The sequence below is a fragment of the Quercus lobata genome, chromosome 6 (genome assembly GCF_001633185.2).
Source record: "Quercus lobata isolate SW786 chromosome 6, ValleyOak3.0 Primary Assembly, whole genome shotgun sequence".
Classification (NCBI taxonomy): domain Eukaryota; kingdom Viridiplantae; phylum Streptophyta; class Magnoliopsida; order Fagales; family Fagaceae; genus Quercus; species Quercus lobata.
Window position 1 is genome coordinate 25,449,991 of NC_044909.1, and position 16,760 is coordinate 25,466,750.

A 16,760-nucleotide genomic window follows, 5' to 3' on the forward strand; every position below is an offset into this window, starting at 1 on the left:
GTGCCGAATGAGTTAATTTAGTATAGAAAACAAAGAGTCCAATATAAATAAACTATAAAAAAACTTAATCATATAACTAAAAACAATTCAAATTTATAAGTCATTTATGTAATATACCATGACTATGTACGGTCCATTACTAACTAGGTTATATATATATATATATATATATAACCAAAGTTTAGAGAAAATTCAATTAAAATCAAAATTGAATTTTGCTTTTGTTAGCTTTCCATACAAATTAAATTATTTAGATTTTTGTTGTTATTTTTTTTTTCTCTAAAATAATGAGCATACTTTTTATCTAGTTTCTATTAAGATATTTTGTATGCGAAGATATTGAACGTAACAAACTGTAATTGAGCTGAACGATCTCATGTACCTATCTCCATTCAATTTAGGAGATACTATTTGACCAATTTATTATTTTATTTTGTGTTGTATTTAGTAGAATTTCACAGACAATAATTGTGAATTGATATTATATATTGAGTATTCAATAGTGATTTTCAAAATTATATATGTAATAGCAATGTAATGAGAAACTTGGCGTAACTAATATTGTGAAAATTGATAGGAAAAACTATTTAAGTACCCCTATATCTCATATGTTCAATAACCCAAGCTAACATCAATAGTACCATTATAATTCATCAATCATGTGCATAAGCACGGGTTACATACTAATTGTAATAACCGAAGACCATTAATTACATCTAAAAGCAGAGTCCAATATGGAGTATTCTTTAATATTTATATTATTAATTTGTCACAGTTATCCTACTTGAATTTCATGTTGAACTTTCTTTTCACACCCCCCCCCCCCGCCCAAAAAAGAGAGCTTATCATCTACCTACTACCTCTTTCTCTCTTTTCTAAATATTGGGCAAATTACAACTTACTCATCTATGGTTTGGCCGAAATTTAAGTGTGGTTTGAAATTTGACATTTTACCTACCTGACGTTAGTTCAATTAGAATTCTGTAACACACTTCTGTTAAAAACAAGATTAAATATGTAATTTTGCTCCACTTTATGTCTCTCTCCACCAAAAACACAAAAAATATAAAAATACAAAATAAAATAAGATCAAATATAATCTAACGAAACACTTGCATCATGGGATTTCAAACCACAGGCAGACAACTTAAATTTTGGTCAAACCTTAGGTGGCTAAAGTGTCAAATTTCAAACCATAGGTAGACAACTGAAATTTCAGTCAAACCACGGGTGGGTAAGTTGTAATTTGCCCATAAATATTTTATGATAGGATTAGAACAGTTAAAACTAAGTCATTATTGGAATTGTAATTAAGTTTTTATTTTTATTTTTATTTATTTTATTTTTTTTTTTATCGATCAAAGTAATTTTTTAGGTGAACAATATCCTTAATTCATAAGGTAGAAGTAATAATCACGACAAAACAACTTCACAACTGTGTTGAATAAAAAATTAATTTTCACCAAGTAATTCATAACCTTCATGATTAGAATCCTACGCACATTACATTCTTCTATATCTTGTATACAAAGTTCATATATTGATATAATTGATGTATATATAGTAGCCTATAGAAATCATGTATCTTTGTCAACTCAGACTAATCGACAAACCATTCTACTCTAGCTTCCAAACTTTCCCCAATGCTTCTTTCATACTTTGTTGTGAAAGATCACATGCATATACTTTGTTGTGAAAGATCACATGCATAGAAACCTGTACATGACAAATATGTCCACTAAGCAGCCATATATACCAATTGAAGGCAAAACAAGCCATTCATGTTGATGATGCCGAAAAAATCACCAATGAGCCATACGGTTCCAACACGCTCGATACCAAACCTGCCCAACACAGAAAAAGACCTTACAGAGAGTACCGGTGTGGTACCGGCCAAAGACCCTCCGAAAGTTAAGTTAGAAGAGAGCTTCAACAATGTTAGAGAGTATGAGTTTTAGAGAAATTGTGAGTACCTTTTTCTTGAGGGTCTTTGGGTTTTTATAGTCGTGTAGGGCCAGACTCTTTTGCTTGCGGAACAAGTCTTTTCCTTATGGGGAAGATACTCATTAATGGGTGTATATTCTAGAATTCTATTCATGTTGGGATTCTACAAACCAGGGCTAATCGTGTGTCGCAAGTATTTTCCATTTAAGGTTCCTTGGAAACCACATAATAATGGGCTGGATGCCACGTGGCCGTTCGGTTTGTACATGCCACGTTTGTCCGTGCCACCTCCGTCCAGATGGCTTCGTCATGCATAATTTTTCCTCTTCACATGTCATGCATATTTTGTTAGAATGTAAGGGTTTTGCCAATTGATGAGATAAATAGTGTGATTAAGGAATGTTAAACTGATACACAATGGAATCATTCAGCTTCTTTGAATTGAACTTGAAAAAGAAAAAAGCAAAGGATAAGAGCTTCAACAAAAAAAATATTGAATTGTCACCAAAAGAAGACACCCAAGCCTTTTCACCCTTTGGACCGAAATTCTCCCTCTCAAAAATACAAAAAAAAAAAAAAAAAAAAAAAAAAAAGCTTAGCAGAAGATACAAATGTAAACAAAACCCAAATGGAAAAATTAACAACAAATAATTTATTAAAAAAAAAAAAAAACCTTAACCAGTCAACAAACAACCGTGGTTGAAACTAATCTTGCTTCCACAAAAATTGAAAATTCAACCAAAATACCTGAAAAAAAGTAGAGGAAACAAATAAAAACACAAACCCAAACACTTTTTTTTTAATAAGTACAAACCTAGGCACTTATGAATCAATCTACAAAATCAAAGCCCTAATGGCTTGTTTGGAAGTTTAGAGAGGGAGGAGAGTAGAGTGGAGTAGAGGGGAGGAGAGTAGTGGGGAGGAGAGTAGAGGGAAGTGGTTATCCTCTACCTTGTTTGGATGTTTTTAAAATTAGTAAGGTGGAATGGAGTAATTAGACATTCCCCTTGTTTGGATGTTTTAAAAATTAGGATGGAAAAGAGAGGAAATGATTTAAATAGATAAATTTACCCCCTATTTGAAAATGGACTTGCAACATTGGTCTATGATTAATTTGTTAGATTAAATAATTATGACTATAACATGCAATATTTTTTTTAATAATTTTTTTTTTCTGATGTGAATTAAATAATCAACACTGGTCTATGATTAAATATTTTTTTTCTGCTTTTTTATTATACTAAAAAAAATCCTTAATTGATAATAATTAAAATAAGAAAAAAAAAGTTTGGTTTGTTTGTTTACCGAAAAAATCAAACAGCATTCTTGCAAAAAAAAAAAAAAAAAAAAAAAAAACAAAAACCAAAAATCAAATAGCACGACGTCGTTTTGGTGTCAACATAACATAGAGAACTTTTTTACAAACACAACTCATGGTTTTTGTTTTTGTTTCTGTGAAAGTCTCCGATGCGCCGCCGAATTTGGTGACCATGGGCTGCGTTTTCAGCTCACCATCGACGAGCGAGTCGCACAAGAAGCCGTCCTCCTCCGATAACAACAGTCGCCAGAGATGACGCCGGAGCGCCCAAGAGCGTGCCCTGATCGACGTTGGGATTAGGAATGGGGTGGCCGAGAAAGAGAGGAGGAATGTTAACAACAGGGCGAGAGTCGAGCCTTGCATGGTTAGGAACTAGCAGGGCTGGCCGACGTGGCTTGTGGAGGTCGTTGGTGACATCATCAAAGACTGGACTCCTTGGCGTGGTTCTTAATCTGCATTTTTTCTCTTCAAAACCAAGCTTTCAATTCACGGTTTCAAAAAAAGATCATATTTTTTATGTTAATAATGTTGTGTTGTTATGATTGGCTTGAATTTTGTTACGCTATTTTATTTTGAGGAATTTTTTGGCTGTTAATGCTTGAAGAATGAGTGTAATATGAGGTTTATAATTTGTGTGGTTGTTGGGAAAATTGGGAGGAAAATATTAGGATTATATTTTGGATGATCATGTTTGATGCTGTTTGATACTTGCAGAAGTTGTGTGAGAGAGTTTGTAATTTTGTTAATTTAGAAAGGGTAAATTAGGGAATTCATTTTGTCAATAATTTATCTACTCTACTCTCCCTTCAAATCTCTCCAATTTAGTAGAATTAAAAATGAGGGGTTAGAGGTAGTTGAAACCCCTCCAAACCCCTCTCCCTCATTTCTTAAAAAACTTCTAACCAAGTTAATTAAATTACTCTCTCTCCCTTTACTCTACTCCCCCTCATTTTTTTTACTTCCAAATAGCCATAAAATTGCACTTTCACTCAAAATAATACATAAATAGTGATTAAAAAAAATATTAAATACATTAAGAAAAATCGGTTTGAAAGACTAATATGTACATGATGCTGCTTGAATAGCTGAAAAAATCTTTCTCCTTTCCTTTACTCTCTTCCCCAAGTTTTCACAAGTGGGAGCAGTTGGGATGAGAAGGTCTTCCCTTTCTTTGATTCTAGATCTATAGTCTACCCATGAGAAAAATCCAGATTTTCTGCTCTTCTCTACCTCTCTGGATTTTATTTATTTATTTTTTTTGGAGATAGATTTTTTTTTTGATATTTTTCGCTCTTGCCTTCTCTTTTCCGTACATGTATTTCCATTCCTTTTTTTTTTTTTTGATAGCCAACATATCACTGAAATCATTGATAAGGACCAAAGTCCATTGCAATTACATCATTTTGAATTTGGAGTTTAATAACAGGGGGAGTATCCTCCACCCATATATTACAATCATTAACAAACAAGGCATTCCTAGCAAGAGAGTGTGCAGCCCCATTGATGTTTCTCCTCACGTGTTCAGCCCTCCACGCCTTGAAATGACTTAAGCACCACCTAGAGCCTTCAACAATCTTTTGGATAGCTAAGGCAGGAACAACATTCCCTTTAAGAGCTTCCATCACTAATTGAGAGTCCCCTTCCACCACTACCTCCTTCAATCCCAAGTCCCACGCGAAGAGAATACCAATTTCAGCAGCTTTTGCTTCAGCTTCTAAGGCACCCCAAGGCAGATTTATCTTCTTACACAGTGCACCCATCATCTGGCCTTTATCATTTCTGATTACCACACCCATTCCACAGCACCTCTGCTCCTTAAACACAGCAGCATCCACGTTTACCTTATACATACCTTGTGGGGGAGGGGTCCAATGATGAACCCGAGTGGCTGGTTGAGTCTTTTGTCCCTCAGTCAGCCATGCTACTCGGTACTCTTTCACATACATCCTTGCTTCCCTTTCAATGGTTTTTCCACTCTTACATGTGCCCCCAAACCTGACAGAGTTCCTATTATTCCACAGTAGCCAAGCCGTGACAGCAAACTTCTCCCAATCCATCTCCCCTGCAGATGTAATAAGCAGCCATACCACATCAATGAAGTCCATGGGGGGGCGGTCTAGATTGCCAATCCTGAGCTTTGACTCACTCCAGGCTTCTCTCGCTACTCTACATCCCCATAAGATATGCCCTGACGACTCACACTCCCCACATAAGTCACAATTGTCCTCCAAGATAACCTTTTGGTACTTAAGGCAATGTTTTGTAGGCAGGACATTTTTGCAAGCACGCCATAAGAAGTGCTTAACTTTGTTTGGGCACTTTAACCCCCATACCAGCTTCCAAATCAACTCCATATGGGATGTATCCGAGCAACTAGGTCTGCCAACACTACCCTTAGAGACCTCAAGGTACCGGACAGCCACTTTGTAAGCACTCTTGACGGATAAGGTGCCATTGGGGGTGAAAGCCCACACTTGGGAGTCAACCGGGTTCATGGAGCTTAAAGGAATGCTTAGGATGGCCTCTGCTTCCATAGGAAGGAAGATGCTTCTTACTAACTCACTATTCCATTCTGCTTTATCTTGAGCAATCAGGTTGGCCACGCGCTCCCCAACATCCATTGTAGGCCTTGGAGAAATGATTCTGCCTGATCCCGAAGAAGTAAGCCACGCATCCTCCCAGATTTTGATACTCTTTCCATCACCCACACACCATCTAATACCATCCCTAAGCACCGGTTTGGCTGCCATCAAACTTCTCCAAATGTAGGAGGGGTTTTTCCCCACCTGAGCATCCAAAAAAGAGGTTTTTGCGAAATACTTCGCTTTGAGCACTCTGTGGATTAGAGAATCAGGTCTCTGCTGAATCCTCCAACCATGTTTGGCCAGAAGCGCAAGATTAAACGCTCTCAAGTCACGAAAGCCCATACCCCCATCCTTCTTTGGTTTGCACAAGTTTTCCCACGAAACCCAAGCTATCTTCCGAGCACTATCCTTCTTCCCCCACCAGAAACCCCCAACCAAAGAATTTATCTCCGAGCATAAAGTATCCGGAAGCTTGAAACAATTCATGGTGTATGTAGGGGTGGCTTGTGCAACGGCCTTTATCAAAACTTCTCTACCGGCATTGGACAGTAACTTCCCCTTCCAGCCCGCTATTTTTCTGCTGACTTGATCTTTGATGCGATTGAAAGCCTTCTTCTTACCCCGACCCACCATCGGAGGTAACCCCAAATATTTCTCATGTTGTTGAACAATCTGCGCACCAAACATATTCTTCACCCCATCTTGGATATCCCCCCTTGTGTTCTTGCTGAAAAACAAGGACGTTTTATCCTTGTTGATCTTCTGCCCCGACACCTTCTCATAGGTATCCAGAACCTCTGCCACCTGTTTGCATTCCTCCAATGTAGCTCTACAAAATATTATACTATCGTCCGCAAAGAAGAGGTGCGAAACCGACGGAGCTTGTTTACTTACCCCCACTCCCCTTAGCAGCCCCAAAGCCTCCTTCTTTCTAATCAATGCCGACAACCCTTCCGCACACAAAAGGAACAAGTAAGGGGAGATGGGATCGCCTTGGCGAAGTCCCCTAGAGGGTGTGATTTTCCCTCTTGGTTCACCATTGATAAGAATCTCATAGGACACCGTGGTAACGCACATCATGATAAGGGATATCCATCTCTCGCAAAATCCCATTTTTCTCATAATGGCCTCAAGATAGCCCCACTCTACCCGGTCGTAGGCTTTGCTCATGTCCAATTTAATGGCCATTAAGCCTTCCTTCCCTTTCTTCCTTTTACCAATTGTGTGCATAGTTTCGAACGCCACCACTACATTATCCGAAATTAGACGCCCCGGCACAAAGGCACTTTGAGCATCGGTAATTACCTTATCAAGAATCCTTTTCAATCTATTCGCTAAGATCTTCGAAATCAACTTATAAATCACATTACATAGGCTGATTGGGCGATAATCCGTAATCTTTTGTGGATTTTTGATTTTCGGAATTAGACAAATATATGTATTATTAAAGTCCTTAGGCATTACCCCTGTATTCAAAGCTTGCAGCACACAATTTGAAACACAAACACCAACGATATTCCAATATTTTTGGTAAAAGATGGGAGACATACCATCCGGTTCGGGGGATTTCGTAGGGTGCATTTGTTGGAGCGCATGCCAAACCTCTTCCGCTTTAAAATTTCCCAGCAGTGCATCGTTCATCTCAGGTGTCACCCTTTCGCCCACAGCCTCCAAGCTTGCTTCAAAACATGAAGGATGGTCGGAACTAAAAATCGAAGAGAAGTAATCCAGGATGATCTTCTCCGTTGCTCCCTGTTCCTCTTGCCAAAAGCCTTCCTCATCCAACAAGCCTCCAATCCTATTTCTCCGCTGTCTCTGGCTAGCAGAAGCGTGGAAGAATTTTGTATTCCTATCTCCGTTCTGTAGCCAGAGTACCCGAGATCGCTGGTTCCACATGATTTTTTCCCTGATATGAAGCTCATTTAATTCTCTACGGACTACACTAATCTCCTCTGCTGTCTCGTGGAGCAAGTTAAAGGATTCAAGCTACTGGAGGCGATCTTGTTTCTGTTTTAACTTCTTACTCACATTCCCAAATTTATTCTGATTCCACCCTACAAGATGACTTTGGCACCTTTTGAGCCTATCTTGGACGGACATAGCAGCCTCCTCTGTATTCAAATTCCAAGCCATATCCACAACTTCTTTGCACTCTGCCTCTCTCACCCACATTGCTTCAAACATGAATCTCTTTTTCCTTTTCTTCTGCTGGTGATTCTTGTTCAGCGATAAAGCCAACAAACAGTGGTCCGAAGCCGACATCGAAATGTGAAAAACTGTGGCTTCGGGAAAAAGCTGAAACCAAGCTTCATTGGCCACCATTCTGTCAAGCCGAAGAAGCGTACGTTGCTCCCCATGTCGTCCGTTGCACCAGGTAAATTCCTGCCCCACAAATCCTAAATCAACCAGACCGCACCTGCTAAGAACATCGCGAAAGTCCCTTATCTGATTTGCATCCCTTTCCCTCCAGCCTAACTTCTCATTTGGATGCAGAATCTCGTTAAAATCCCCACACACCACCCACGACATACAACATTGAGCATAGAGGGCTTCTATTAATTGCCACGAACTCTGCCTCTTGCTTGTATCCGGATGCCCGTAGAAACCGGAGATTCTCCACGGACCATTCTTACTCTCCCCATGAACTACAACGTCAATGTGTGAGTGCGAACAACTCTTAAACCGAATATCCGTACCTTCTCTCCAGAGCATCGCCAACCCACCACTCAAGCCATCACTCGGAACAATGATCCCCTGCGTAAAGCCTATCTTCTGTTGAAAACCCTTCATCCTGTTGGTGTTCGCCTTTGTTTCCGCCAGAAAAACCACCACGGGGTTTAATTTCCTCACTTCCTCAGTGAGTGTACGGATTGCCGGAGGAGTCCCCAACCCCCGGCAATTCCAAGCTAACACACTCATGTGGCTCGACGGTGCTGCGCCGCAGCCACCGCCTCTCCGCCATCCATATTCTCATGCTCGTTTGTAATCTTAACTTCCTGAACTTTCCCCTTTCTGCGTTTTGAACTTGTAACATTCGGGTCTAACTCTTGAAGAGGGACCTGACTTTTGCGTTTGGTTTTGCTTGGGCCAGATAATTTGTTTGGGCTTGGAGTGGTTACTTTCCTGGCCAGGCGCTTCCAGTGGCCACTCGTTGGGCCCAAAGTCTCTGTGACCCAGCCCTTCTCTTGATTATAAATCATGGCAAGTGGGCTTGACTTGTTATTGGCCCAAGCCTCCTCTGCCCCTGACTCTAAGCCCAGCTCCTTACCCACTTCCTTACGTGTATCCTGCATAACTGGTTCTTCTTCAGTCTTCTTATCCCCATCCTCTTTCTTCGATGTTTCCCATGACATCTCACCCACTAGGTCTGCTTCAGACAGTAAGGGACGCACGCCATCCGTCCCTTTTGGAGTAAGGTTACAATTCACCTTTTCTGTTGTCAGGTTGACCTTACCTCCATCGTGCAAGCTCTTCTCGCTCTGTCCCGTCACCTGCAACTTCCCTGAATTCACGCTTGGGGCATCCCCCTGACAGTGGTTCAGTCCAGTCACGTGAGTATCACCCATTTCCTCTTCTCCCTGTTTTCGAACCGTGTCACCGCCGTGCTTCTTCCCTATCGGTGCTCCATTATACGGTCTACCTTCCCTGACATTCTCTTCTCCCATGTTTCCTTGATCCCTTCCGCCCCTTCTTCCTGGCTCCCCTCTAAGCCACGCTCCATATTGCATCTCCTCTCCACCTGCTCTGTTTTCCGTCCCTGCAATTTCCTTGCATTCTTTCACGCCATGATCCAGTCTCCCACACTGGTAGCAGAAATTAGGTAACCGTTCATACTTGAAAAATACCCATCTAGATTCTCCTCCTTCAATGGTTACCCTCTTCCCCCTAACCAGCTTTTTTGTAGCATCAAACCGGACTCTTACCCTCAAATACTTACCCCACTGCACTCCCTTCTCAGGCACATCCACATCGAGCACCCTTCCAATTTTTCCACCTATCTCCATTCCAGATTCTCGGGTCATGCTCATCAAGGGAAGGTTGTATATCTGCACCCAAAACGGAGTCCACTTTATGGTAATATCCTTTGGAACTCTTTCACCCTCAAACTCCTGTAGAAGTACTAGTTGTTTTTCATAACTCCAAGGACACATCTCCAGAATTCGTTTTTTGTCCCTGCCATCTCCAAACTCTACCAAGTACAGATCCTCATCAATCTCAGATATCCATACACCCCTGTTTGGTTTCCATAACATTTTCAGATGTTTACGCAATGCATCCAGGACAATGATACGCTGCGTAAGGATCTTCATCACCAAACAATTTTTCCCAATCTCTCTCGCTGCCCTTGTGCTCTCACTTCCCAATTCTATATCCTCTCCCTCTTATTCTGTAAATGTTAACTTACTCCACAATGCTTCCAACTCGTCAGCCATCCTTCAATCAAACCACCCACCCTCAGAACCAGTCGAGAGGGGTTACCTGTACTGGTCTCACCGTTCACAGGAGACCACTAAAACTCTTGCAACAGGGGAGAGCGCAAGACTGCTTTTGCCCATGTATTTCCATTCCTGATTGGGACTTGAAGCGGCTGGAGATAAGTATAAAAATTAAAAAGACAAAAAGGCCCTTCAGCTCTTTACATCGTACATAGTCGTTTTTCCTTTCATATCCTTAAGGGTAAGAATGTAGTTACAATTCCATTAGTAATATATATATATATATATATATATATATATATATATATATATATAAAGAATTAAAATGAAAAGAGGTAAGATATCATAGAGCCAAAAAGTCAAACAAGAGATAAGATAGAGCCAAGATCCAAAGGACCAAACGGCTCATGCTCTTTAACCCTTCAAATTTATAGCTTTTAAGTAGGGATGTCAAATGGGTGGGTTTGGGTGGGCATAATTGGGTTGGGTATATAAAACTTATTTACCCATTTATTACTTATTTAATTAATTACTTCTAACCCAACCCAATCCAATTATTATGGGTAAACCCTAGTTCATCCAATAACCCAATAATCAAAATGACCAAAATGCCCCTAAAACTTGAAAATGACCAAAGTACTTCTAAAATCCTTTAAAATTATCAAAACTAGCTTTTAAACCCGTGCAAATGCACGAGAATTACATAAGTATATGTATTTTTGGGATCTCGGGAAAAAAAAAAGTACATCTATTTTCAACAAAGTAAAAATAAAAATAAAAATAATGAAAATTTTGTAAGAGTCCACAAATATATTTTTGTACATAATAATAATGAGATTCCGAGAAAACAAATATGTTCAAATAATTTTAGGTAAATATTTGGAGAAACATTTTGTTTCAAAAGTTTGTCTTAAATAAATTTAATTAAATAAGTATGTAGCTAATGCAATTGAATTTATAAATTTTGAAAAATAACACTTGGTATGAATTTCAAATTTAAAATGTATATAACACTCAGTATGCTATCCATAAAAATATGTGTTGTCTTACAAATAGATTTTCTTTTAAACCTATTCTAAACAACTAAAATTGTAACACGTGCTATGATGGAGAGAAATATTTTTTGAAAGCGAATGGGTGGAGAAGCAAAATTTTTGTCCGTTTCACATTCTTCGTCTAAATACTTCTTTAGGTAAAGAAATTGAACCCATGAAACTAAGTTTAAAGAGGAAAAAAAATCAAAGAGATTTAGACATCAAATTTAGCACTAACTTTGATAAGACAATTTAATTATAAAAACACAAACCAACCTCAAGAATATCTCATCATCTCCCAATCTAAATAAAACTTGCTTAATTTAATGTGCATGATAGTGGATGACAAAATCTTTGGTTTATGCAACGGTGAAAGACTAATGATTCCATAATGACATAAGACTTGATATGTCATATTAAACTTTACCTTGAAACTACCCAACTACTCATCTAAGTCCATTTTTTCACTAACAAAATAAACATTTCCAAGATGCATGATACTAAGAAAAATTATTTAGTCCTTTCCTTAACTTGCATAGACTATAGAAGTACCTTTAAAATTCAAATGTAAATATAAACTTTAGGATGTGGATGCGGTTTTGGCTTAATTATCCGCCGTTTACTAATCTCTCTAATAATTTGCAAAAGTAAATATATTTAAAGTATTTACTAATTTGCTGAAAGTAAGAACCTACAAAAATAAGGAGATTCATATAAACAAACTAACCTAAGTAAATAACTTAACACCACATATAAACTTGAAATGCACCAAATCTGAAACCTATCAATTTTGGCTTGTGGTAATGTAATCAAGATTTCATCTCTTAAATTCATTTTTTTTTCCTACAAAATCTATAAGTTGACAATTTGGAACACCAATCTACCATTCGTAGGAACCACAACGAATGGAACACCAATCTATCATTCCTAGGAACCACAACAAATCAAACCATGAGACTATAGAACATTTGACAACAAAAAAGTTTAAAACCAAAAAATGGTTACAAATTTATGAAATAAAAAGTCAGGGGAAAGTATTAATTTGAGGTATCATAATTTGTGCGAGGCTATGAAGGAACATATTCAAAGTTGAAATCAAAGAGATCTTTCTTAATGTTTGTGATTAAGCCCAAGTTATTACCCCTTAAAGAATAAAAAAAGACAGGAACAAACTAACCTAAGTAAAAAAAAAAAAATTAAAAACCACATATAAGCTTGAAACACACCAATCTAAAACTTACATGACAATTTCAAATACCAAATCTGCTATTCTTAGGAACCACAATTGCATTTTCCTTCTTTTTTTTTTTTTTTTGGTATCATATCATGGTAAAGGAAAGAAATAAATTTTAGCATTTATTTTTAGAATCAGAGTCCATATTTGATAATCTTCAAAACTATTTTAGTTCTATTTTTTTTAATTACTCAACCCAAAGGTTGAAATTTCTGTGCCAACACTATCAAGAAAAATTTAGAAGGGAAGAAAAATTATATCGATGGTCTAACTATATATTAAATTACCATGCTCACCATTGTGGTTGATCGTAAAGCTGAAATTTCAAGCACAATTTGTAATGTTGTTTGAATGACCCATTTATATCTTCAAGTTTTTGCCCTCTATTTTAATGTTCACTTCAACTTTTGAAATGATCACTCCAATAGAAACAATCTTAGTATCTGACTAATTGCCATCTCTTGTCTAGTCAGTTACATGTTTTGGTTTTTGTTTTGAATTTGAAAGCTATGATAGACATTTACATCTAACATTGTCATCTAATAATTATAGTACTATCCCTTTGAAGTATGAAAAGAATGTGAGCTTGTTATTTCTTTCTAATACAATGCTTTTTTGGGTACTTTCAATAATATCTACTAATCAGAAGATTCTAATTTGGTTTTTGTAGCGGGGCAGTGGAAGCAAAACAATAGCTTAGCATAATCCCTACGACAAAGAAATCCATCTCAAATTGTAAACTTTTTTTTTGGTAGAACAGATTTTATATAATAGATATAAACTATATGGTTGTTACCTCTACGTTACCAACCATAGAAATACAAAGACTAGTACAACCTCAACAACCATTATGATTTTAATCAACAATATTGTACACTAATGCATTAAGCATAAACTGTCAATATGATTGGTTAGTAATAAGAAAAGAAGAAAACCTAAGAACTCATAAATTTAGCAAAGTATACATACATACATCATGACATATACCATTAGTTTTTATTTATTTATTTATGAGTTTATTGCATTCATAGTACTATACTGACCTAGCAAGTTAGAAATTCTCAAATATCTTGAGTATTCTAATGACAAATATCGTAATGAAAACTTAAAAATGCTAAAGACCACAAACCAAATATATAATTTTGTTCTGAAATTGAAATTAATAATTATAGAATTCTAACATGACGAAGTCCGAGACAATAAGACGAGAATATTAATAAAGATAATGTATGTAAGAGGAAAAGCTACAGAAATAGAATTGACAAATATATGAAATTACCTCTGCTTGCATCTTTGCAAGTTCTTTTACAGTCTTAGATACAATTTTCTTAGCTCTTTTGTCAATCAACATGAATGTTGTTGAACCGGTCTTATTTTCTACTTGGATTTGTATCCTATAGCTATTTCAGTTGCAAAGTTTTTTATATAATGTATATTTATATTGTGTGTGCGTTTGTAAATTTACAAATAATACTCTTTACCATCTTTTCGGTGGTTAGACTTGAACATTGTATTAATGCTTTTCATGGGATTCTCTGTGTTTTTTGAAGAACAAATTTGTTTTTGAAGGCTGGTCTATTTCACTTAATGTAATAGTAAAATATGGAAGGGGGTGGATGGTTAGTTTTTTAGAATGATGGTAAAGTGCAGGTGTTCTTCTAAAAGAAATAAAATTGACTGGCTTTGTTTTCGAGTGCAAGGACAGGTTGGGGAGAAGTATGTTGGTTAGATGTTATAGTCAAGCAGCAACAACCTAGAAAGAAAGAATGCCACCTTGTAAACTCATAAAAAGAAAAAAAAAAGAAAAAAAAAAAAAAAACAGTCACACACTCTTGTTTAGAAAATGACCAACCTGGCATCAACACAAGATCTAGAAAAAATGATAATTGAAATCTCATAAGTTATAACTAATGCAGATTTGGTTCAAGTTTTTCTTGAAATTGAAATTAATAATTATAGAATTCTAACATGACGAAGTCCAAGACAATAAGAAGAAATATTACTAAAGATAATGTATGTAAGAGGAAAAGCTATGGAAATAGAATTGACATTTCTATTTGAAATTACCTTTGCTTGCATCTCTGCAAGTTCTTTTACAGTCTTAGATACAATTTTCTTAGTTCCTTTGTCAAACAAAATGAATGTTGTTGAATCGGTCTTACTTTCTACTTGGACCTGTATCCTATACCTGTTTCAGTTGCAAAGTTGTTAGTATAATGTATATTTATATTGTGTGCGCGTTTCTAAATTTACAAATAATTTTTTTTGTTTATCTTGGGACTGTAAATTTCAGTTATCAATTATGCTAAATTGATATTGTATGAATCCCTTTGATACCTTTGTCTCTAAGTTCCACTCCAAATCCTTTATTTCAGCTATTGATTTTCCATTATGCAAGGCAAGTTCTCCATCCTGTACTTCACGTGGTCCCCTTGGCATAATCTGTGTAACATTTATGTCCACTGTGATGTTCAATCTATGCATCAACATTTAACATGATTTTCTATTAGTTTGTTGAATATTTAATTTTCTTATATTAAAAAAAAAAAAATAGCATGGCTGTTGTTACTTGTTTTGAATTTTTGTGACTTCAGGAATGTCAAGGTTGACGTAGAGCTTTGTTGCAAAAGTGGATGATAGTTGATAGTCACCTACAAAAAATTGTAAAAAGTCTATTAGGATTTATGATACTAAATGCTATATTCTTGCTAAATTGTTTAGTGGAATGTTACCTACAATCCATATTCCATCATAATTTAACCCACCAAAATTCCATCAAGATTTTTCCAAAATGCATATATTTTTCACACATTGCAAGGACAAAAGCAAAACAAAAGAGAGACCACCACACATTGATGTGTGGTTGTTGGACTGATTTCCTAAAACAATCTTAAGTAACAGGCTGGCAATTAAGGATTGTTTGTCAATAGATCAAGGAAATCTTAATCCTGGCATAGAGGCAACAATGTGCTTATACTACCGAGTGTAGACTGGTAAAACTGACACCACAACTTGCCAGAACTGATCTAATCTATCATATATGAGATCATGTTCTCTTCATAAAATAAGCTTATCTACACAAAATCTCCCAAAAGCTTACTGTAAGGTTGAATTTTATCAATCATCTTGTTAGTTTTATTCCGTACCAAATTTGCTTGTATTTTAGCAATTAGTAACCTTGTTTTTAGGTGGGAATCATGTAAGGGTAGTGTGTGAGAGACTGTGAAGAAATGCTCAAGATTGTGCAAAGAAGCAGGGACTTGTGACTAGATCTTGCGGGTAGCTCGCGGCTTGCAAGCCACCAGAAGTTGCACATATGCCAAGCATGTAGAGAAGCTGAACCGTCATGCCAGCTGTAGCACTACAGGACAAAAAGTCCAGTCTGGCCATTCAGTTACCTTGCGGTTGGAACTCGCGGCTCAATCAAGTCGCAATGCCAAGCTGCCAGCCAGCTCTGTTTTGAAAAATTGACTCTTCACATTCCACTCTTACCCTAGTATATATACCCCTTATACCTACGAAATGTAAAGAGCTTCCAGAGAGAATTTTGAGAGAAAAACCCTAGAGAAAAACAAGATTGACTCATCCCCAATCTTCACATAGTGACTCTTCAAATTCCTCTACTCTCACCCTTTCCATTGTTACATCCTTGAGAGTTTCATTACCAAAACCTTTTACTCACATCTGTGAGAATTCCATTTGGTGCTTGGGAAGCAGTTAGAAAGGGACCAATTTCATATTGGTTGGTGCTATGATTTATAGCGGAATCCAGTAAGCTAAAGAAGAAATAGGTTCGGCGTAACCTTGTTGGAGTAGGAGCTTGGAGGGCTTAGGTACACTGGGTAGATTAGGCTTGGAGAGTCTTCTACTGTTCATGTATCCCAACTACATTCTTTAGTGGATTATTTACCACTTGGAGGGCCGCGGAGAAATTTTACACTGAGGGTTTCGGTTTCCTCTTTAATAACACATCGTGTGTTGTCCTTGTATTTGCATCTCTCTTTCCTTAATCTTTGCCATTTAATTTCTGCCGTGGATGTGATTTTATTTGGTTTAGATTGTTTATCAATTCTGTTATATGCTTATGTTCATATTCCGCACATTAATTGTTTGATAATAAGCTTGAATTGATAATTTGGAAATTGAGGGTCTAAACGTTCATACTGTTTTATACACATATTGAACATTCACTTACAGACACAATAAAAT

At 36.9% G+C, this 16,760-nt stretch overlaps 1 protein-coding gene across 1 annotated transcript; it reads right to left on the reverse strand.

Moving 5' to 3' along the window:
• Positions 1–7,833: 7,833 nt before the first annotated feature.
• LOC115950034 lies at positions 7,834–8,766 on the reverse strand. The gene has a single exon (XM_031067287.1). It carries the CDS (start codon positions 8,764–8,766, stop codon positions 7,834–7,836), a length of 933 nt encoding a protein of 310 aa, XP_030923147.1.
• Between the last annotated feature and the right edge of the window lie 7,994 nt (positions 8,767–16,760).

Bases quoted from the DNA above. Each gene is read 5' to 3' on its own strand.
- LOC115950034 (XM_031067287.1), bottom strand. From the start codon at position 8,766: ATGAGTGTGTTAGCTTGGAATTGCCGGGGGTTGGGGACTCCTCCGGCA.